Raw genomic sequence first — 24075 nt, 5'->3', positions numbered from 1 at the left:
AGTTCACTTATGTAATATATTTATAACTCATTGACTTGCACTCATTCTTTATCAGCTTTCTTGGTCCCTTGACCCCTCCATCCCCTTCTGTGTTTACAGAATGCAGATATGAAACACTGGATAGGTGGAGAAGCAGTAGGGCTTAACCTTCCCTTTGCCTAGAATGCTCGATGGACCTTCGCCATAATACTTAGATCCAACCTACTTGGATGAGATCGGAAAATGGCCAGTCACAACTATCATAAACTCTGGGATGAAGTTCCCCTAGGTACATATCTAGGATCAGCATCCCCTCCCCGATCATATCCATAATCATTAGTTGGAATAATGTCAAAGTGACCCAAGTACAAACTGTACTGAGACATGAGATCACTGCAGTTGCAGACTTCTCACAGTCTTACGCAACATCGATTTAACTGCTGTGTTGAAACTTCTGATTAAAAATTTTATCGGAACATCTTTATGGCTTTAGTATTTTTCCACTGAGTATGACGTGTCTCTTGTACATGTACTGCTTAACTGAGATGTGTGTAAATGAGTCAGGGGTCTGAGCCTCAAAGTGTATCATATCGGAACAGGTATTGTTTCAGAATGAGGAGTACTGTTGTTCTGCTGGTGTTGTTGTTCTGTCTGTCTGGGGCATGGACTCAGAAGGAGAGTGGAGGGGTCCGAGAGAGTGACATCACTCAACAGGGACACAGTGCAGGGAGAGAGAGCAGGGTGAGAGAGGTTCAGATGGAGAGCCAAATGACTGACGCTTCAGAGAAAACCAACAAACAGACGACCATCTCGCCTGACATCTGGACTGAGATGAAGGAGCTGAGAGACATAGTGCACAACCTGGGAACCACTGTGGTGGAGCAGAGCGAGAAGCTGAGGAACATGGAGGTCAGAGCGACAGCCAGTGAGGCTGAGGCAAAGGAGCAGAGAAACACAGTGACCGATCTTAGGGTGGCGCTGATGGTCACCAAGAATAAAGTGGAGGAAGTGGAGAAAGAGAATGCAGGTCATTTAAGCTTATTATTTATTGCTTTACAGTAAACAGTCAACTGAAGTTACATTTGATTGTCAGCGAAAGTGGAAATAATGAACATTTAACATTCTGGATGGATGTTTCTTTCAGGTTAGTTTGTAAGGCACTTGCGTACTTTGGCCTTATTACGCCAAGAGACACATAAGGCCTCTACAATGTCCCGCCATATTTCCTGTCCTGGGATTATTATTTTTTCTTTTTCAGGCACCTCTTTCCACAATCAGAACAGAGGTCAACATGAACTGTTTTTCATATTTCTTCTATCATTCTAGACCTGACCGCTGGATTGAGTGGCAGTAAGAGCCAGGTGGAGGAGCTGCAGACAAAGAATGCAGGTCATTCTCTATATTGCTTCTCTGAATGGTTATGCTTATTACTCACCTGTTTTACATAAACTTGAATAGCTTATGTTTCCATAAATTTAGCCCAAGCTGTTGAACTATCAGCCATGGGGGACAGAGTGACAGCCAGTGAGGCTGAGAATGCAGGTAATAAGTAAGAGTGATTTACTGGTTGTTAAAAAGGGATAGTACACCTAAATGACTAATACTTGATTATTTCTTTACCTTGTAATAATTATATGGAATATGTGGTATCTTGCAGGTATGTTTACATAATGTATATTAAACATGCTACTGTACTTAACCTTACTGTTCATAGGAAGTGCATTATACATAAGAGTAGTCCTGACTTTGTAATGATTGTTCAGCCTTGGAGACCAGACTGAGTGCTAGTGAGAGCCAGGTGGAGGAGCTGAAGAGAACAACTGCAGGTAAAACAGATGATTGCCTTGACATCTGCGTCAAACATACACGCGTCTCGCAAAACATTAGCTTGTCTCTCTGAGAGCCACAGTTGAGTCTTCGATCTTAGGAGGGTGATGTCACAGTTCAGTTTAAACTCTACAACACACACACACACAATTGAAAATGTAGCAGTTGATTTGCCTGCTCTGTTCAGTTTTGAATCTATCCAAACACCACAAAGCTTCTCTACTCTCTCCCAGTTTGGCTGTATTCAGCTCCCCCCTACTCCCAAAAATGTCACATCTGCCACAGTAGAAGAGTTCTATCATATGGTGACATCACTCTCCCTGAGATCTCACACAAAGCTCTTGCTCCAGCATTTAGCATTGTGCTGTTTTCACTCTGCAACACGGATACACACTTTTTTTGTGTTTTTTTTTTTTAATATGTCACATTTATTTAACCAGGTAGGGTAGTTCAGAACAAGTTCTCATTTGCAACTGCGACCTGGCCAAGATGAAGCAAAGCAGTTCAACACATACAACAACACAGAGTTACAATCAATAATACAGTAGAAAGATCTATATACAGCATGTGCAAATGAGGTAGGATAAGAGAGGTAAGGTAATAAGTAGGCCATGGTGGCGAAGTAATTACAATATAGCAATTAAACACTGGAATGGTAGGATGTGCAGAAGATGAATGCGCAAGTAGAGATACTGGGATGCAAAGGAGCAAAATAAATAAGTACAGTATGGGGATGAGGTAGATTGGATTGGCTATTTACAGATGAGCTATGTACAGGTGCAGTGATCTGTGAGCTGCTCTGACAGCTGGTGCTTAAAGCTAGTGAGGGAGGTAAGAGTCTCCAGCTTCAGAGATTTTTGCAGTTCATTCCAGTCATTGGCAGTAGAGAACTGGAAGGAGAGGCGGCCAAAGAAAGAATTTGCTTTGGGGGTGACCAGTGAGATATACCTGTTAGAGCCTGTGCTACGGGTGGGTGCTGCTATGGTGACCAGTGAGCTGAGATAAGGGGGGACTTTACCTAGCAGAGATTTGTAGATGACCTGGACCCAGTGGGTTTGGCGACGAGTATGAAGCCAGGGCCAGACAACGAGAGCATACAGGTCGCAGTGGTGGGTAGTATATGGGGCTTTGGTGACAAACCGGGTGGCACTGTGATAGACTGCATCCAGTTTGTTGAGTAGAGTGTTGGAGGCTTTTTTGTAAATGACATCGCCGAAGTTGAGGATCGGTAGGATGGTCAGTTTTATGAGGGTATGTTTGGCAGCATGAGTGAAGGATGCTTTGTTGTGAAATAGGAAGCCGATTCTAGATTTAACTTTGGATTGGAGATGCTTAATATGAGTCTGGAAGGAGAGTTTGCAGTCTAACCAGACACCTAGGTATTTGTAGTTGTCCACATATTCTAAGTCAGAACCGTCCAGAGTAGTGATGCTGGACGGGCGGTTAGGTGCGGGCAGCGATCGGTTGAAGAGCATGCATGTAGCTTTACTTGCATTTAAGAGCAGTTGGAGGCCACGGAAGGAGAGTTGTATGGCATTGAAGCTCATCTGGAGGATAGTTAACACAGTGTCCAAAGAAGGGTCAGATGTATACAGAATGGTGTCGTCTGCATAGAGGTGGATCAAAGAATCACCAGCAGCGAGAGCGACATCATTGGTGAATACAGAGAAGAGAATCGGCCCGAGAATTGAACCCTGTGGCACCCCCATAGACTGCCAGAGGTCCGGACAACAGGCCCTCCGATTTGGCATACTGAACTCTATTGGAGAAGTAGTTGGTGAACCAAGCGAGGCAATCATTTGAGAAACCAAGGCTGTTGAGTCTGCCAATAAGTATGTTGTGATTGACAGAGTCGAAAGCCTTAGCCAGGTCGAATATGGCTGCACAGTAATGTCTCTTATCAATGGTGGTTATGATATTGTTTAGGACCTTGAGCGTGGCTGAGGTGCACCCATGACCAGCTCTGGAACCAGATTGCATAGTGGAGAAGGTACAGTGGGATTCGAAATGGTCGGTAATCTGTTTGTGAACTTGGCTTTCAAAGACTTTAGAAAGGCAGGGTAGAGTAGATGTAGGTCTGTCGCAGTTTGGGTCTAGAGTGTCTTCCACTTTGAAGAGGAGGATGACCACGGCAGCTTTCCAATCTATGGGAATCTCAGACAATACGAAAGAGAGGTTGAACAGTCTAGTAATAGGGGTTGCAAAAAATATCGTCAGATAATTTTAGAAAGAGAGTGTCCAGATTGTCTAGCCCAGCTGATTTTGTAGGGGTACAGATTTTGCAGCTCTTTCAGAACATCAGCTATCTGGATTTGGGTTATTAACAACATTTAATCTTTTGCCAGAGGGTGATGCAGTCTTCACTGTGTACTTGAGAATACTAGAAGTACAGTCTGTCATTCAATCTGAATGTCATCTTTCCTGTTTTCGCAGACAGGCCAAAGGTGGCCTTTTCTGCTGGTTTGACTGATTCAGGAACTGTTGGACCCTTTGTTGCTGAAACCACACTGGTATACACCAAAATCTTCTCAAACATTGGCAAGGCCTACAACCCAGCTACAGGTAGTCTACTTTCACTGATCTCTGGCCTGATTTCAAACCAACCCTTTGTCCCTTTTTGAATGCTCCTTGCAAATGTGATATGTATTTGTCGCTCTTTAGTCATGCGTGGCCATCCTTCCAAATCCTCCTTCATAGGCCTGGGCTTCTGAGGCCAGTCGCTCTTATGGCCGTTGGGCCAGGAGGTTAAGTAGTCTGGTACTTACTGTAGCTACAAAGTTAACTTATCTTGTTTAGCTATCAGGTGCCAATGGCATTCTGTTGATTTGTGTTGATTCCTCTTTACTCTCCTCTGATACAGGTGTCTTCACAGCACCAGTGAGAGGACTCTACTACATTAGCTTCACTGCCATGAGTGTCCAGACCTCGTTTTACTTTTATGCATACATGTATAAGAATGGACAGAAAATCATGTATAGTCAGGGATATAATGCTGGCGGTTATGAGACACTGTCTAATGGAGTCAGTCTAGAGCTGGAGGAGGGAGACGTGGTGTACATGCGCATCCCTGCAAGCAACCAGCTCTATGATAACTCAAATAATCACAACATCTTCAGTGGCTTCCTGCTCTTCACAGTGTGAGAACATCATGGATGCTGTAATGGTCTCTAGTAAAGTGTCTGTATGTCAGGGTCTCTTGGAGCCAAAATGATTCCCGTATTAATAAATGCATCATTAAAAGCAGTATTTTGTATTATTTATGTTTTACAGTCAGTATGACATCCTGATGAATGTGTTAATTAGTTCAACATGACAGTAGCTCAGTGTTTCTGGTTGGTGGGAAGAGGGGGAGAGGAAGGTTTGGGATGGATGATTAGGTTACATTATATAGTCATGGCATAGTTTGTCCACAACAAGGCCCAAATGTACCTATCATTAGCACCAAGTAAAACTCCAATTCTGAACAGAGAACTCTTAATTTACGCTTTACCTCAATACCATACTCCTTATAGTTTTTTAACCTTTTAATTAGACCTTAAACCTGTTTATTTTCATCTGGGGGAAAAAACAAGTACAACTCTGCCCCCTTAGATGGCAATGAAATCACCCATATAACTAAATTGTTAACCGGCAATGTTACTATCCATCTGGTAGTGTTGGTATCTGACTGACTGTTTATCAGTATGGATCCAAGGACATACAGAGGGATCTCTAGAGGGAAATAGTCTTCTTGGTAGTGGCCTAGAGTTAGATGAACTACAGCGCCCTCCGGTATCTGGACAGATCAACTTATTTGTTGTTGCTTTATTATGAAGCAATTTCATTGGCTAAATTATCAAGGTGAAATAAAGCGAGGTCTTTGGACACCGATGCCTTGATCAGCTTTTTTCACACCGCTTTTCAATATTTCTTTTACCTCAGTCTCCTCTTCAGCAATTTAATGCTGCTCGATCGGTACAATAACTTGGGCAGACAACTTTGCACTCTTTTTCCGTAATTAACGTCTTCGCTATAATAATATAGACTATGACATTTATCAGATGTTTTTATCCAAAACAACTTACAGTAGTGCATGGATACATTGTCTTATGGGTGGCCCCAGCGGGAACCAACCCACAATCGTGACATTGTAAGGGCCTTGCTCTACCAGCTGAGACACACAGGACCAACATGAGAAATAAAAGGTGACATTCTGTACTTTAGCCTAATTTAAATAAGTTTGGAGGGCACAGTAGATATCTTCTCTGTACACTGCTCTGGGTTTGGCTCTGTGTCCATGCCCCTTCAGGTCCTAGCATCTTAGCATTATCCCCATTATCTGGAGCAGTGTTTTCAACCTGAAATCTGATGACCTTGGCGACTGGCAAATGACAGACAATAACAACAAGCAGTCTCGTAGCCTCATTGATCGAAATGACCTGCTTTAAAAACATATTTGGGATAGGGGGCGGTATTTTAACGCCCAGATGAAAAGCCTGCCCAAAGTTAACTGCCTGCTACTCAGGCCCAGAGGTTAGGATATGCATATACTTGGTAGATTTGAATAGAAAACACTCTAACGTTTCTAAAACTGTTCCAATAATGTCTGTGAGTGTAACAGAACTGAAATGGCAGGCGATACCCAGAGGACAAACCATCAAACAAAAGAATATTCAGCATACCACTGATTTCAATGCCTGGCACTTTTATAATAGGGCGAAATCGTCCCCGATTGCAGTTCCTAGGGCTTCCACTAGATGTCAACAGTCTTTAGAAAGAGTTTCAGGCTGGTTTTTGGAAAAATGAGGGAGAAGTTGTAGTTTTTCTAAGTAGATCCCATTTTCGGTAAAGACTATAATGATTCTCCGTATTAAATTGTATTGTTTATTTGCTTATTAGGGTACCTAAGGATTGATTATAAACATTGATTGACTTGTTTGGATAAGTTTATTGGTAACGTTTGTGATTAATTTTGTATGCAATTTGAAGGAGGCAAACCGAGTGGATTATTGACTGAAGCGCGCCAGCTAAACTGAGTTTCTATGGATATAAAGATTTTTTTTTTTTTTAAAGGACCATTTGTAATGTAATTGAGACCTTATGGAGTGCCAACAGAAGAAGATCTTCAAAGGTAAGGCATATTATAACGCTATTTCTGACTTTCGTGTCGCAACTCCCTGGTTGAAAATGATTTGTTATGCATTTGTTTGCTGGAAGCCGTTTTGAAATCTGACACCTTGGTTGGATTAACAACAAGTTAAGCTTTATTTTGATGTATTGCACTTGTGATTTCATGAACATGTAATATTTATAGTAATTTAATTTGAATTTGGTGCTCTACCATTTCACCGGATGTTGGCCAAAGACGTTTTAAGGAAACATCTTCTCAATTGTCTTGTATTTTACCAGTTTTTGGGTTTATTGTCTAGACTTCACCTTTGAGAACACGTGCAGCTTGTGTCCCATGTTGTGGTTCACTACGATGTGTGTTCTCTGTGTATAAGGAAGGGAACTGAGCTCTGTAGACTATATCATATCTGAAGAAGCATTGTTTCAGAATGAGGGGTGCTGTAGCTCTGCTTGTGTTGCTGTTCTGTCTGTCTGGAACATGGCCTCAGGAGGAGGGTGTTCTGTCTGTCTGGGGCATGGACTCAGGAGGAGAGTGTTCTGTCTGTCTGGGGCATGGACTCAGGAGGAGGGTGTTCTGTCTGTCTGGAACATGGACTCGGGAGGAGGGTGTTCTGTCTGGAACATGGACTCGGGAGGAGGGTGTTCTGTCTGTCTGGAACATGGACTCAGGAGGAGGGTGTTCTGTCTGTCTGGGGCATGGACTCGGGAGGAGGGTGTTCTGTCTGTCTGGAACATGGCCTCAGGAGGAGGGTGTTCTGTCTGTCTGGAACATGGACTCGGGAGGAGGGTGTTCTGTCTGTCTGGAACATGGCCTCAGGAGGAGAGAGGAGGGTGTTCTGTCTGTCTGGAACATGGACTCGGGAGGAGGGTGTTCTGTCTGTCTGGAACATGGACTCGGGAGGAGAGAGGAGGGTGTTCTGTCTGTCTGGAACATGGACTCAGGAGGAGGGTGTTCTGTCTGTCTGGGGCATGGACTCGGGAGGAGGGTGTTCTGTCTGTCTGGAACATGGCCTCAGGAGGAGAGTGTTCTGTCTGTCTGGGGCATGGACTCAGGAGGAGAGAGGAGGGTGTTCTGTCTGTCTGGAACATGGACTCGGGAGGAGAGAGGAGGGTGTTCTGTCTGTCTGGAACATGGACTCAGGAGGAGAGTCGAGGGTGTTCTGTCTGTCTGGAACATAGACAGAACACCCTCCTCCTGAGGCCATGTTCCAGACAGACAGAACACCCTCCTCCTGAGGCCATGTTCCAGACAGACAGAACACCCTCCTCCTGAGTCCATGTTCCAGACAGACAGAACACCCTCCTCCCGAGTCCATGCCCCAGACAGACAGAACACCCTCCTCCTGAGTCCATGTTCCAGACAGACAGAACACTCTCCTCCTGAGTCCATGTTCCAGACAGACAGAACACTCTCCTCCTGAGGCCATGTTCCAGACAGACAGAACACCCTCCTCCTGAGTCCATGTTCCAGACAGACAGAACACTCTCCTCCTGAGTCCATGTTCCAGACAGACAGAACACTCTCCTCCTGAGTCCATGTTCCAGACAGACAGAACACTCTCCTCCTGAGTCCATGTTCCAGACAGACAGAACACCCTCCTCTCTCCTCCTGAGTCCATGTTCCAGACAGACAGAACACCCTCCTCCTGAGGCCATGTTCCAGACAGACAGAACACCCTCCTCCTGAGTCCATGTTCCAGACAGACAGAACACCCTCCTCCCGAGTCCATGCCCCAGACAGACAGAACACCCTCCTCCTGAGTCCATGTTCCAGACAGACAGAACACTCTCCTCCTGAGTCCATGTTCCAGACAGACAGAACACTCTCCTCCTGAGGCCATGTTCCAGACAGACAGAACACCCTCCTCCTGAGTCCATGTTCCAGACAGACAGAACACTCTCCTCCTGAGTCCATGTTCCAGACAGACAGAACACTCTCCTCCTGAGTCCATGTTCCAGACAGACAGAACACTCTCCTCCTGAGGCCATGTTCCAGACAGACAGAACACCCTCGACTCTCCTCCCGAGGCTGTCTGGAACATGGACTCAGGAAGAGAGAGGAGGGTGTTCTGTCTGTCTGGGACATAGACTCAGGAGGAGGGTGTTCTGTCTGTCTGGAACATGGCCTCAGGAGGAGAGTCGAGGGTGTTCTGTCTGTCTGGAACATGGACTCAGGAGGAGGGTGTTCTGTCTGTCTGGGACATGGACTCAGGAGGAGAGAGGAGGGTGTTCTGTCTGTCTGGGACATGGACTCAGGAGGAGAGTGTTCTGTCTGTCTGGGACATGGACTCAGGAGGAGGGTGTTCTGTCTGTCTGGGACATGGACTCAGGAGGAGAGAGGAGGGTGTTCTGTCTGTCTGGGACATGGACTCAGGAGGAGAGTGTTCTGTCTGTCTGGGACATGGACTCAGGAGGAGAGAGGAGGGTGTTCTGTCTGTCTGGAACATGGACTCAGGAGGAGAGTGTTCTGTCTGTCTGGGACATGGACTCAGGAGGAGGGTGTTCTGTCTGTCTGGGACATGGACTCAGGAGGAGAGAGGAGGGTGTTCTGTCTGTCTGGGACATGGACTCAGGAGGAGAGAGGAGAGGTCAGAGAGAAAGACATCACTCAACGGACAGGGGAACAGAATATGGTGAGTGAATTTCAGATAAAGAACTGAAGCTACAGGCACGACAGGTGAACGCACGACCAAACCACCTGATGTCAGGGCTGAGCTGAGAGCGCTGAGAGACATGGTCGTTGAACAGAGAGTGGAGCTGTGGAATATGGGGGCCAGACTGTAAGCCAGTGACACAGGTAGTGTAGAACACAGGTAGTGTAGAACACAGGTAGTGTAGAACACAGGTAGTGTAGAACACAGGTAGTGTAGAAAAGCGTATTCTTGAATTAGTGGGAGAATCAAGATGACTAATAAAGTTGAATTGGATTGACTGCCAGTGAGAGTGAAAATGCTAATACGATCGTGTGTATCAGTTCACGTTCTACAGTGGGTTGGTCACTTTATGTGTCTCTCAGTTTTAACTGTGAGGTAAGCTGATATCATTCTAGCATTGGCAGCAAGACTGAGTGAGAGGAAGGTGGAGGAGCTAAATACCAAGAATACTGGTAATGTACTGTATTTAATATGACAGAACATGCCTTTATAGAAAGCAATGAAATACATGTTGAGTACAAATGTGAAGAAAGATACCGTATGCAGATTTGAGTCAAAAGGAAAATCTGTATTTTTTTTGGCCACCAGAAATTTAAATAGGGTATATTGTTCCTCATTGTATCATAGAATGAAAATGAAGGGCAAGGAGGAGGAGGTAAAGAGAGGTGAAACATTTTCTGAAAACTTCACTTGTTCCCATGTTGTTCAATTATGGTATTGGAGAATTTCTCTACACTTTCAAAAAACACCTCATTAGAAACTAAGTAAAGTTTCTGAGTGTTTTCAGTGAATTGCCCTAATTATACTTTCTCTCCTGCATTCACAGACAGACCGAAGGTGGCCTTCTATGCGGCTTTGACTGATTCAGGAGCAGTAGGACCCTTCAGTTCTGAAACCAGATCTACACCAAAGTCTTCACCAATATAGGCAATGCCTTACAGCCAACATACAGGTAGCCTACCTTTACTAAACATATTGCCCAATATCAAACCGACCCCTGGCCTCAACCACTAGGCCCTTTATAGAGGCTTTGACATTAGACTGTTGATCAATATGGACTGCATCCATATCGATTGTGCTATTTTACTTGTTTGCATTAGGGCCACTTCCCTCCATTAAGCTCAACTGCAGCTTTGACTGACATTTTCCTCTTCTTAGCTCATCCCCATTAGCTACAACCAAAAATCTTGTGGCCACAATTTAAAAGGTTGTTCCCTCTCTTCTTGTGCTTCAGGAGCCTTCACATCCCCGGGAGCACCGGCCTCTGATCATCACAATAACTCTTTTTTAATGACGTCTTTTCCAGTCGGATAATCACTGGAAACAGCCTACCGACCGCTCTGAGGCGTCCGCATGGTCCTAAAGCACACTGTTTCCTCGTTTTGTATCACACTCCAATGATGAAATTGGGGGGGGGGGGCAATTTCAGACTGCCCCCCCCGGTCCCCAGTGAAAGTTGCACCCCTGGATGCAATAGTTAAAGCGGTTTGGGTAACAAACACATGATTTTATGGTACTGTTGTTTCTAGTGGTTTTACCAGTTTTGAGCCTATTCCAGATGTAGAAACAAGATTTAAAATCTCTTAAGTCAAGGTGGCTCTTGAGTCCTGTGTGGCTCAGTCGGTAGAGCATGGCGCTTGCAACGCCAAGCGTCGTGGGTTCGATTCCCGCTGGGGCCACCCATATGTAAAAGTAGTGGCCCCAGCCGACTTGTAAGTCGCTTTGGACAAAAGCGTCTGCTAAATGGGATATATTATTATATTATATTAGGTAGAGCTAGACATTATGTACATGTGTCTGTGCGTGTATGTGTACCTGCCTGCTTGTGAGCTGAGACCCAGAGAGAGGGGAAGCGGTATCAGATAGCCAATACGTTTTCCTTGACTGGCTGCCGTACACCTGAACAATACACAGCCTGTTATGGTGGCCAGGCTACATCTTTAATCTCAGCCCAGGCAGAGCGGGGGACAGGGAGTATCCACTCTCCTTGGCAAGGCATCCCACCAGACTTCCACACAGAGACACTCTGTCTGCGTCACTCTTTTAATTAGAGAGATTGCTGGGATATGCCAGGTGTACTGGAGAGGGTATGCCAAGCCAAGTAGTCAGCCTGCCTCCCCTTCCCTCCTCTACCACTCTACCTTTCCTCCCCTCTCTCTGTTTTCCCCCACCCTCTCCATCAACTTCCATTCCTTCCTCTACCTCTTTCTACCCTCTCTCTCTCTCTCTTTCTCTACCTCTCTCTACCCTCTCTCTCTCTTCCTCTACCTCTCTCTACCCCCTCTCTCTCTTCCTCTACCTCTCTCTACACTCTCTCTCCCCTCCTCTACCTCTCTCTACCCTCTCTCTCTTCCTCTACCTCTCTCTACCCTCTCTCTCCCCTCCTCTACCTCTACACTCTCTCTCTTCCTCTACCACTCTCTACCCTCTCTCTCCCCTCCTTTACCTCTCTCTACCCTCTCTCTCCCCTCTACCTCTCTCTACCCTCTCTCCCCTCCTCTACCTCTCCTCTTCCCTCCTTCTCTTCACCTTCTCTTCTCCCTCCTCTCTCTCTCTCCATCACCTCCCCTTTCCTCTACCTCTCTCTACCCTCTCTCTCTCTCGTTCTCTTCCTCTCCTCTTCCCTCCTTCTCTTCTCCCTCCCCTCTCTCTCTCTGTCAACTCCCCTCCTCTACCTCTCTCTACCCTCTCTCTCTCTTTCTCTTTCTCTTCCTCTCCCCTTGCATTTCTCCTCTCCTTTCCCTCTCTTTCCCCATCTCCTCCCATCTCTCTCTCCCCTCCTCTCGCTTTCTAAAGCTAAGGGGATAATTGAAAGAGAAACGTTAGACAGCTATCAGGAGATTATCTACCAGGGGTTAGAATTTTTGGAATGGAGGAGAATAATGAAATGTTTTCTTCTTACCTGACACCCCCCCCCCCCTCTCCCCCTTCCCACATCCATCTCTCCGCTTGAGGGTTCCTAAGAACAAGGGTATAAGAGGGGGTCGATGTGAAAGCATTTTTTCCTGATAAAACCTCAGGTTACTGGTTTCTCCACTGTAGCGTTCCGTTGGAGTGTCTCGTGTGTGAGAGGAGATTTCGTCTTCACAGAGTGTGTTTGAGAGGGAGAAGATTTCTCTGATTTTGTCAGTCGACATGATTCATCGGGACAGAAGGCTGGCCATGACTCTTCTCCTCTTCTCATTCATCTCTTTCTCCACTCAGAAAACCTCTGGTAAGTCTGGGAGTCTTTAGGTCAGATGTATTCTGTGTTTTCACCCCGGTTATGATGAACCTCATCATAATGTGAAGGCTATTGAGAATTTCTGTAGCATTTGCAACAGGTGCGAAGGTACAATGCTTGTACCTGTTTTTCTCCAGTGAGAATAAAGTTGAACACAGTTCAACATTCCTTGTCTTTCCCAGTCTCCTGGTGTGTAGTGTCGGAGGCAGAGGAGCAGAAGTGTCTGGACCTGGCTGGGAGTGCTAAAGCCCGGAATATCAGAGGAACGCTGCTGTGTGTCCGTGGCCAGAGTCCCACAGACTGCATGGAGAAGATCAAGGTGTGTGGCAAACAGCCTTTGGGCTGCAGAAATCCATGGAATTACAAAAAAATTCACAGGAAATCTGGGAACCCTACAACCGGGATTTCTGGAAAGTTACCAGAATTGTGCAACCTTAAACGACCTGTAGAGAAAGTGTAGTTGAATTGTGCAACATGTAATATGACCTATGTCTGTTCAGAATGGTACAGCGGATGCAGCATCCATGTTTGCTGATGACATATACACAGCTGGCTGGTGCTTTGGACTAGAACTGGCTGCTGGAGAGTCTTACAACGGAGTGGGTGAGTGAGGAGGGGGGAGACGGGGAGAAGGAAACCATGTGTAAAAGTTGAACCTGTCTTACCTTATCCTGTCTGCTCTCTCAGATGGCATCAGCTACTATGTTGTAGCTCTGGCTCGTCGCTCCTCCAGTGACCTGTCCCTGTTGGAGATGCATGAACGCAGGTGAGAACAGATAGACGGATTGATTGATTGTTTGTTAGATTTTTATTTGATTTGATTAGGATCCAAGGCAGTGGCTTCTCTTCCTGAGGTCCAAACAAATAAATAATTACATAGTATACATAACACTATAATACAATATATAATACAATACAAAATATAATACAATACATACTGCAATGCATAATACAATATACATCATACAATCCTTAATACAACACATAATACAATATACATCATACAATCCTTAATACAACACATAATACAATATACATCATACAATCCTTAATACAACACATAATACAATATACATCATACAATCCTTAATGCAACACATAATACAATATACATCATACAATCCTTAATACAACACATAATACAATATACATCATACAATACTTAATACAACACATAATACAATATAAAATACTTAATACAACACATTATGCAACACATTATACAAGACTTTTCCCATTCCTCCTTGCAAAACAGCTCGAGCTCAGTGAGGTTGGATGGAGAGCATTTGTGAACAGCAGTTTTCAGTTCTTTCCACAGATTCTCGATTGGATTCAGGTCTGGACTTTGACTTGGCCATTCTAACACCTGGATATGTTTATTTTTGAACCATTCCATTGTAGATTTTGCTTTATGTTTTGGATCAGTGTCTTGTTGGAAGACAAATCTCTGTCCCAGTCTCAGGTCTTTTGCAGACTCCATCAGGTTTTCTTCCAGAATGGTCCTGTATTTGGCTCCATCCATCTTCCCATCAATTTTAACCATCTTCCCTGTCCCTGCTGAAGAAAAGCAGGCCCAAACCACGATGCTGCCACCACCATGTTTGACAGTGGGGATGGTGTGTTCATGGTGATGAGCTGTGTTGCTTTTACGCCAAACATAACGTTTTGCATTGTTTCCAAAAAGTTCAATTTTGGTTTCATCTGAGCAGAGCACCTTCTTCCACATGTTTGGTGTGTCTCCCAGGTGGCTTGTGGCAAACTTTAAACAACACTTTTTATGGATATCTTTAAGAAATGGCTTTCTTCTTGCCACTCTTCCATAAAGGCCAGACTTGTGCAATATACGACTGATTGTTGTCCTATGGACAGAGTCTCCTACCTCAGCTGTAGATCTCTGCAGTTCATCCAGAGTGATCATGGGCCTCTTGGCTGCATCTCTGATCAGTCTTCTCCTTGTATGAGCTGAAAGTTTAGAGGGACGGCCAGGTCTTGGTAGATTTGCAGTGGTCTGATACTCCTTCCATTTCAATATTATCGCTTGCACAGTGCTCCTTCGGATGTTTAAAGCTTGGGAAATCTTTTTGTATCCAAATCCGGCTTTAAACTTCTTCACAACAGTATCTCGGACCTGCCTGGTGTGTTCCTTGTTCTTCATGATGCTCTCTGCGCTTTTAACGGACCTCTGAGACTATCACAGTGCAGGTGCATTTATACGGAGACTTGATTACACACAGGTGGATTGTATTTATCATCATTAGTCATTTAGGTCAACATTGGATCATTCAGAGATCCTCACTGAACTTCTGGAGAGAGTTTGCTGCACTGAAAGTAAAGGGGCTGAATAATTTTGCACGCCCAATTTTTCAGTTTTTGATTTGTTAAAAAAGTTTGAAATATCCAATAAATGTCGTTCCACTTCATGATTGTGTCCCACTTGTTGTTGATTCTTCACAAAAAAATACAGTTTTATATCTTTATGTTTGAAGCCTGAAATGTGGCAAAAGGTTGCAAAGTTCAAGGGGGCCGAATACTTTCGCAAGGCACTGTAGTCGATATGTTTTGACCATGACAGCTTGCTATCTAGGGTTAGACCCAGCAGTTTAATCTCATCATCCTGCTCAATCACCACATTATTCAATAATAGATCTCGATGAGATTTAGGGTTGAGTTAGTGATTTATCCCAAAAACAATGTTTTTCGTTTTTGATACTTAGCACCAGCCTATTGCTAGTTACCATTCTAAAATGGACAGGAGCTCTATACTAAGGGTGTCAGTTATTTATTCTACTGTTGTAGCTGATGTGTATTCGGTTGAGTCGTCAGCGTACATAGACACACAGGCTTTATTCAAGGCCAGTGGAAGGTCATTAGTAAAAACTGCCCTGCGGTATATCACACTCAATTTAATTTGCATCTTTCATTAAAGAAAACCCTCTGTGTTCTATTAGATCACTCTGAATCCATGATTAGGATGTAAATCCATAACGCCTACGTTTTTATCAGTAATAGGTCATGATCAATGATATCAAAAACCTGCACTGAAATCTAACAAAACAGCTCCCACAATCTTCTTCTTATCAAATAGTTTCAGCCGATCATCAGTCATTAGTGTCAGTGCCGTGCATGTTGAGTGCCCTTCCCGGTCGTCATGCGGAAAGTACACTACCGTTCAAAGTTTGGGGTCAATTAGAAATGTCCTTGTTTTTGAAAGAAAAGCAAAAAATGTTGTCCTTTAAAATAACATCAAATTGATCAGAAATACAGTGTAAATACAGTGTTGTTAATTAGTTTTCTGTAAAATAACATTGTATTTGGTCAAACACGATCATTTCATAAAGTTTGCTAAGCACCGGTAACAGGCTCATTGGTCGGCTGTTTGAACCATTAAAGGGTGGTTTGCTAAGTACCGGTAACAGGCTCATTGGTCGGCTGTTTGAACCATTAAAGGGTGGTTTGCTAAGTACCGGTAACAGGCTCATTGGTCGGCTGTTTGAACCATTAAAGGGTGGTTTGCTAAGCACCGGTAACAGGCTCATTGGTCGGCTGTTGTAACCATTAAAGGGTGGTTTGCTAAGCACCGGTAACAGGCTCATTGGTCGGCTGTTGTAACCATTAAAGGGTGGTTTGCTAAGCACCGGTAACAGGCTCATTGGTCGGCTGTTGTAACCATTAAAGGGTGGTATGCTAAGCACCGGTAACAGGCTCATTGGTCGGCTGTTGTAACCATTAAAGGGTGGTTTGCTAAGCACCAGGAACAGGCTCATTGGTCGGCTGTTTGAACGATTAAAGGGTGGTTTGCTAAGCACCGGGAACAGGCTCATTGGTCGGCTGTGGGAAACCATTAAAGGGTGCTTTGCTAAGCACCGGGAACAGGCTCATTGGTCGGCTGTTGTAACCATTAAAGGGTGCTTTGCTAAGCACCGGGAACAGGCTCATTGGTCGGCTGTTGTAACCATTAAAGGGTGCTTTGCTAAGCACCGGGAACAGGCTCATTGGTCGGCTGTTTGAACCATTAAAGGGTGCTTTGCTAAGCACCGGGAACAGGCTCATTGGTCAGCTGTTTGAACCATTAAAGGGTGTTTTGCTAAGCACCGGGAACAGGCTCATTGGTCGGCTGTTGTAACCATTAAAGGGTGCTTTGCTAAGCACCGGGAACAGGCTCATTGGTTGGCTGTTTGAACCATTAAAGGGTGGTTTGCTAAGCACCGGGAACAGGCTCATTGGTCGGCTGTTGTAACCATTAAAGGGTGCTTTGCTAAGCACTGGTAACAGGCTCAATGGTCGGCTGTTGTAACCATTAAAGGGTGCTTTGCTAAGCACCGGGAACAGGCTCATTGGCCGGCTGTTGTAACCATTAAAGGGTGCTTTGCTAAGCACCGGGAACAGGCTCATTGGTCGGCTGTTGTAACCATTAAAGGGTGCTTTGCTAAGCACCGGGAACAGGCTCATTGGTCGGCTGTTTGAACCATTAAAGGGTGGTTTGCTAAGCACCGGGAACAGGCTCATTGGTCGGCTGTTGTAACCATTAAAGGGTGCTTTGCTAAGCACTGGTAACAGGCTCAATGGTCGGCTGTTGTAACCATTAAAGGGTGCTTTGCTAAGCACCGGGAACAGGCTCAATGGTCGGCTGTTGTAACCATTAAAGGGTGCTTTGCTAAGCACCGGGAACAGGCTCATTGGTCGGCTGTTGTAACCATTAAAGGGTGCTTTGCTAAGCACCGGGAACAGGCTCATTGGTCGGCTGTTTGAACCATTAAAGGGTGGTTTGCTAAGCACCGGGAACAGGCTCATTGGTCAGCTGTTTGAACCATTAAAGGGTGGTTTGCTAAGCACCGGGAACAGGCTCATTGGCCGGCTGTTTGAAACATTAAAGGGTGGTTTGCTAAGCACCGGGAACAGGCTCATTGGTCGGCTGTTGCTATACTGGTGGCTATACTATATTGGTGCTTTGCTATACGTGGATAGCGGAATGACCCTTTCGTTCCTCAAGGCCTGAGGGCACATACTGTCTTCTAGGCTTAAATTGAAGATGTGGCAAAGAGGAATCCAGTTTCAGCAATTGACCATCCAGGTTGTCGGTACCAGGTGGCTTGTTCTTATAGACAGCGGGGAAAAAACGTTGCCTCTTCCACACCAACTTTGCGATTTGAATGATTGACTCATTGATTGATTGGATATTGTAGCTCCTGTCACCCAGGGATCCGTACCACGGTGGGCTGGACTGTTCCTATTGGCTTCCTGGTCAACACCTCACAGATCAGTGTTGATGAACAATGCAACTTTCCTAAAGGTGAGACCTGTGTGTGTGGGGGGGGGGGGGGTTGTGTGGCCCCGACTCTGTGTGTGTATTGTTGGTGTTATTGTGTGTCCCTCCAGCGGTGGGGGACTTCTTTGGCTACAGCTGTGTACCAGGAGTAAAGGACAGAGAACACGACCCCAGAGGAAACAACCCTAAGAACCTGTGTGAAGCCTGCATAGGAGACGACAACGAGAGACATATATGTGTTAACAACCACCGAGAGAGACACTATGGAGAGGCTGGGGCACTGAGGTAGGGTGGAGAGGAGGAGAGGCTGGGACACTGAGGTAAGGAGGAGAGGCTGGAGCACTGAGGTAGGGAGGAGATGAGGAGAGGGTGGGGCACTGAGGTAGGGAGGAGATGAGGAGAGGCTGGGGCACTGAGGTAGGGAGGAGATGAGGAGAGGCTGGGGCACTGAGGTAGGGAGGAGATGAGGAGAGGCTGAGGCACTGAGGTAGGGAGGAAAGGCTGGGGCACTGAGGTAGGGAGGAGAGGAGGAGAGGCTGAGGCACTGAGGTAGGGAGGAGATGAGGAGAGGCTGGGACACTGAGGTAGGGGGGAGAGGAGGAGAGGCTGGGGCACTGAGGTAGGGGGAGAGGAGGAGAGGCTGGGGCACTGAGGTAAGGAGGAGAGGCTGGAGCACTGAGGTAGGGGGAGAGGAGGAGAGGCTGGGGCACTGAGGTAGGGAGGAGAGGCTGGGGCACTGAGGAAGGGAGGAGATGAGGAGAGGCTGAGGCACTGAGATAGGGAGGAGAGGCTGGGGCACTGAGGTAGGGGGAGAGGAGGAGAGGCTGGGGCACTGAGGTAGGGAGGAGATGAGGAGAGGCTGGGGCACTGAGGTAGGGAGGAAAGGCTGGGGCACTGAGGTAGGGAGGAGAGGCTGGGGCACTGAGGTAGGGAGGAGATGAGGAGAGGCTGAGGCACTGAGATAGGGAGGAGAGGCTGGGGCACTGAGGTAGGGGGGAGAGGAGGAGAGGCTGGGGCACTGAGGTAGGGAGGAAAGGCTGGGGCACTGAGGTAGGGGGGAGATGAGGAGAGGCTGGGGCACTGAGGTAGGGGGGAGAGGAGGAGAGGCTGGGGCACTGAGGTAGGGAGGAGATGAGGAGAGGCTGAGGCACTGAGGTAGGGAGGAGAGGCTGGGGCACTGAGGTAGGGAGGAGATGAGGAGAGGCTGAGGCACTGAGATAGGGAGGAGAGGCTGGGGCACTGAGGTAGGGGGGAGAGGAGGAGAGGCTGGGGCACTGAGGTAGGGAGGAGATGAGGAGAGGCTGGGGCACTGAGGTAGGGAGGAGATGAGGAGAGGCTGGGGCACTGAGGTAGGGAGGAAAGGCTGGGGCACTGAGGTAGGGAGGAGATGAGGAGAGGCTGGGGCACTGAGGTAGGGAGGAAAGGCTGGGGCACTGAGGTAGGGGGGAGAGGAGGAGAGGCTGGGGCACTGAGGTAGGGAGGAGATGAGGAGAGGCTGGGGCACTGAGGTAGGGAGGAGATGAGGAGAGGCTGGGGCACTGAGGTAGGGAGGAAAGGCTGGGGCACTGAGGTAGGGAGGAGAGGAGGAGAGGCTGGGGCACTGAGGTAGGGAGGAGAGGCTGGGGCACTGAGGTAGGGAGGAGAGGAGGAGAGGCTGGGACACTGAGGGAGGAGAGGAGAAGAGGCTGGGGCACTGAGGTAGGGAGGGGAGGAGAGGAGGAGAGGCTGGGGCACTGAGGTAGGGAGGGGAGGAGAGGAGGAGAGGCTGGGACACTGAGGTAGGAGGAGAGGAGGAGAGACTAGGGCACTGAGGTAGGGTGGAGAGGAGGAGAGGCTGGGGCACTGAGGTAGGGTGGAGAGGAGGAGAGACTAGGGCACTGAGGTAAGGAAGAGAAGCTGGTGCTCCGAGGTAGGGAGGAGAGGCTGGGGCACTGAGGTAGGGAGGAGAGGGAGAGGAGGAGAGGCTTGGGCACAGAGGTAGGGAGGAGAGGGAGAGGAGGAGAGACTGGGGCACTGTGGTAGGGAGGAGAAGGAGAGGAGGATAGGGAGAGAGGGAGAGGCTGGGGCACTGAGGTAGGGAGGAGAGGAGAGATGGCAAGGAGGAGAGGCTGGGGCACTGAGGTAGGGAGGAGAGGAAGAGGAGGAGAGGCTTGGGCACAGAGGTAGGGAGGAGAGGGAGAGGAGGAGAGGGAGAGAGGGAGAGGCTGGGGCACTGAGGTAGGGAGGAGATGAGGATAGGCTGAGGCACTGAGATAGGGAGGAGAGGCTGGGGCACTGAGGTAGGGGGAGAGGAGGAGAGGCTGGGGCACTGAGGTAGGGAGGAGATGAGGAGAGGCTGGGGCACTGAGGTAGGGAGGAAAGGCTGGGGCACTGAGGTAGGGAGGAGAGGAGGAGAGGCTGGGACACTGAGGGAGGAGAGGAGAAGAGGCTGGGGCACTGAGGTAGGGAGGGGAGGAGAGGAGGAGAGGCTGGGGCACTGAGGTAGGGAGGGGAGGAGAGGAGGAGAGGCTGGGACACTGAGGTAGGAGGAGAGGAGGAGAGGCTGGGACACTGAGATAGGGAGGAGAGGAGGAGAGGCTGGGGCACTGAGGTAGGGAGGAGAGGCTGGAGCACTGAGAAAGGGAGGAGAGGAGGAGAGGCTGGGACACTTAGGTAGAGAGGAGAGGCTGGGGCACTGTGGTAGGGAGGAGAGGCTGGGGCACTGAGGTAGGGTGGAGAGGAGGAGAGACTAGGGCACTGAGGTAGGGTGGAGAGGAGGAGAGGCTGGGGCACTGAGGTAGGGTGGAGAGGAGGAGAGACTAGGGCACTGAGGTAAGGAAGAGAAGCTGGTGCTCCGAGGTAGGGAGGAGAGGCTGGGGCACTGAGGTAGGGAGGAGAGGGAGAGGAGGAGAGGCTTGGGCACAGAGGTAGGGAGGAGAGGGAGAGGAGGAGAGACTGGGGCACTGTGGTAGGGAGGAGAAGGAGAGGAGGATAGGGAGAGAGGGAGAGGCTGGGGCACTGAGGTAGGGAGGAGAGGAGAGATGGCAAGGAGGAGAGGCTGGGGCACTGAGGTAGGGAGGAGAGGAAGAGGAGGAGAGGCTTGGGCACAGAGGTAGGGAGGAGAGGGAGAGGAGGAGAGGGAGAGAGGGAGAGGCTGGGGCACTGAGGTAGGGAGGAGAGGAGAGATGGCAAGGAGGAGAGGCTGGGGCACTGAGGTAGGGAGGAGAGGAAGAGGAGGAGAGGCTTGGGCACAGAGGTAGGGAGGAGAGGGAGAGGAGGAGAGGGAGAGAGGGAGAGGCTGGGGCACTGAGGTAGGGAGGAGAGGAGAGATGGCAAGGAGGAGAGGCTGGGGCACTGTGGTAGGGAGGAGAGGAGAGAGGGAGAGGCTGGGGCACTGAGGTAGGGAGGAGAGGAGAGAGGGAGAGGCTAGGGCACTGAGGTAGGGAAGAGAGGAAGAGGAGGAGAAGAGAAGCTGGGGCACTGAGGTAGGGAGGAGAGGCTGGGGCACTAAGGTAGGGAGGAGAGAGGGAGAGGCTGGGGCACTGAGGTAGGGAAGAGAGAGGGAGAGGCTGGGGCACTGAGGTAGGGAGAATAGGAGAGAGGGAGAGGCTAGGGCACTGAGGTAGGGAAGAGAGGAAGAGGAGGAGAAGAGAAGCTGGGGCACTGAGGTAGGGAGGAGAGGCTGGGGCACTGTGGTAGGGAAGAGAGGAAGAGGAGGAGAAGAGAAGCTGGGGCACTAAGGTAGGGAGGAGAGTCTGGGGCACTGAGTTGAGGAGGAGAGGCTGGGGCACTGAGGTAGGGAAGAGAGGAGGAGAGGCTGGGGCACTGAGGCTCGCCTCCCTACCACTGAGGAAGTACAGTTCCCGCTCAGCCCAGTCAAAACTGTTCGCTGCTCTGGCCCCCCAATGGTGGAACAAACTCCCTCACGACGCCAGGACAGCGGAGTCAATCACCACCTTCCGGAGACACCTGAAACCCCACCTCTTCAAAGAATACCTAGGATAGGATAAAGTAATCCTTCTCACCCCCCCCCCTTAAATGATTTAGATGCACTATTGTAAAGTGGCTGTTCCACTGGATGTCAGAAGGTGAATTCACCAATTTGTAAGTCGCTCTGGATAAGAGCGTCTGCTAAATAACTTAAATGTAATGTAAATGTAGGGCGGAGAGAGGGAGAGGCTGGGGCACCGAGGTAGGGAGGAGAGAGGGAGAGGCTGGGGCACTGAGGTAGGGAGGAGAGAGGGAGAGGCTGGGGCACTGAGGTAGGGAGGAGAGAGGGAGAGGCTGGGGCACTGAGATAGGGAGGAGAGAGGGAGAGAGGGAGAGGCTGGGGCACTGAGGTAGGGAGGAGAGGAGAGAGGGAGAGGCTGGGGCACTGAGGTAGGGAAGAGAGGAGAGGAGGAGAGGCGATAGGGATGAGACGAGAGGAGGAAAGGATCTATTTCTCCTTCTTGAAAGTTTCTCAAATCAGTCCATGGGGGCCCCTAACCATCCCACATATTTGATATATTCCAACACCAGTCTACAAATGTAACGCGTCAACAAATCACCTAGCCCTTGATTAGTTGAATCAGGTAGAATTGCTGTGGATCCCAGAGGACTGGTGTCCCAGAGGACAGTGTCTTATTTAACTAGCTGTGTTTGACTTGAGTCTTTCTTCCAGGTGTGTGGCTGAGAATTTGGGCGATGTGGCATTTGTCAAACACACCACCATTTCTGACAACATGTATGGTGAGAGTCTGATCTAAATCTAACCAAACACCAACATTCAGAATGTCTCCTCTCGAAACAAACTTCAGCATTTCTCGCTCGAGACACTAAGTGTCAGTATTTCATAGTTTTTCTGATCAGCTTCCTCCACATCACTTCACCTATTCTTCTACTCGACCCTAGGCAACAATATGGAATCATGGGCCATGGACCTGGAACTGGAGGACCTGAAGCTGCTGTGCCCGGATGGCAGGGAGGCCGGGCCGTTTGACCATGAGACGTGTCACCTGGCTGTGGTACCAGCTAACGCTGTGGTGGTACGCCTAGAGGACAAGTGTAGAGTCTGGAAATACCTGGAACGTCTACAGGTGTGTGTGTGCGCTTGTCTAAGTATGTATGTGTGTGTACTTTTTTTGACATCTCACCCCCTCTCTTCTCTCTCTATAGAATGTGTTAGGGAACACCACCATGTTCAGCTCAGTAGGCTACACCCAATCAGATCTCCTGTTTTCTGACTCCACCCACCACCTGCTCAGGGTTGTGGGTCGTTACACTTCCTGGTTGGGTCCTACATACACCACGGTCCTGCAGGCCTTCGAGTGTGAAAGTAAGAGAGTGGAGAGAGAGTGGAGAGAGAGTGGAGAGAGAGTGGAGAGAGAGAAAGAGACACAGTGTGGTTTCATTCTTTCATGTCTTGTGTTTCTTCCCACAGGTTTGTGCTGATCCTTCTAGAAAGAAATCAACCAGCATCCTCTCCATCTCTCCCCTCACTATCTCTCCACATCTTTCTTTCCCTCCCTCTATATCTTATCCCCCCTCCCTCCATGCCCACTTCCTCCCTCCATGCCCCCCTCCCCTCCTTCCCTCCATGCCCACTCCCTCCCTCCCTCCCTACATGCCCCCTCCCTCCCTCCCTACATCCTGCCTACATGCCCCCCTCCCCTCCCTCCCTCCATCCCTACATCCTTCCCTCGCCTCCTTCCCTCCCTACATAGATATCCGGAGTGTTTATTTCCTCCCACACAGTTCCAGTAGTCACTTTTCCTCCTATAAAAAATATCAATGTCATTAACTCTGTGTGTGTGTGTGTGTGTGTGTACCCTTGGTTCACTGCGTTCCCACGGTTGGTATAGCAAACCACCATGCTAGTCACTCTACACCTGACAGAGAGGGGATTACAGCTGTAAGTCACCACCAGACACTGATCTAAGGTCAGGTTAATGTTTTTAACCATAATGGTTCATGTTCCATTTTGGTAAGGTAAGCTGATCCTTGATCTGTGCTAAAATAGGAACTTCTATCCAGAGCAGTAATCCATGATACTCTAT

The 24075-nt window shown here is 48.2% G+C and overlaps 2 protein-coding genes across 2 annotated transcripts; both read left to right on the top strand.

Moving 5' to 3' along the window:
• Positions 1 to 480: 480 nt before the first annotated feature.
• LOC135542656 (uncharacterized) lies at positions 481 to 5049 on the top strand. The gene is made up of 6 exons (XM_064969770.1): positions 481 to 1006; positions 1306 to 1368; positions 1459 to 1521; positions 1743 to 1805; positions 4240 to 4368; positions 4667 to 5049. Exons 1-6 carry the CDS (start codon positions 535 to 537, stop codon positions 4945 to 4947), a joined length of 1071 nt encoding a protein of 356 aa, XP_064825842.1. The 5' UTR covers positions 481 to 534; the 3' UTR covers positions 4948 to 5049.
• A 7450-nt stretch (positions 5050 to 12499) lies between these two features.
• On the top strand, positions 12500 to 23596 carry LOC135541203 (otolith matrix protein 1-like). Its single transcript, XM_064967309.1, has 10 exons — positions 12500 to 12783; positions 12975 to 13111; positions 13293 to 13395; positions 13480 to 13558; positions 17976 to 18082; positions 18169 to 18343; positions 22701 to 22768; positions 22931 to 23115; positions 23195 to 23354; positions 23460 to 23596. The coding sequence occupies exons 1-10, from the start codon at positions 12705 to 12707 to the stop codon at positions 23468 to 23470; spliced, it is 1104 nt and encodes a 367-aa protein (XP_064823381.1). The 5' UTR covers positions 12500 to 12704; the 3' UTR covers positions 23471 to 23596.
• Positions 23597 to 24075: the final 479 nt, after the last annotated feature.

The sequence above is a fragment of the Oncorhynchus masou genome, chromosome 6 (genome assembly GCF_036934945.1).
Source record: "Oncorhynchus masou masou isolate Uvic2021 chromosome 6, UVic_Omas_1.1, whole genome shotgun sequence".
NCBI lineage: Eukaryota > Metazoa > Chordata > Actinopteri > Salmoniformes > Salmonidae > Oncorhynchus > Oncorhynchus masou.
The sequence above is the reverse complement of the archived record's forward strand: the minus strand, read 5'-3'. Positions and strand labels throughout refer to the sequence as shown.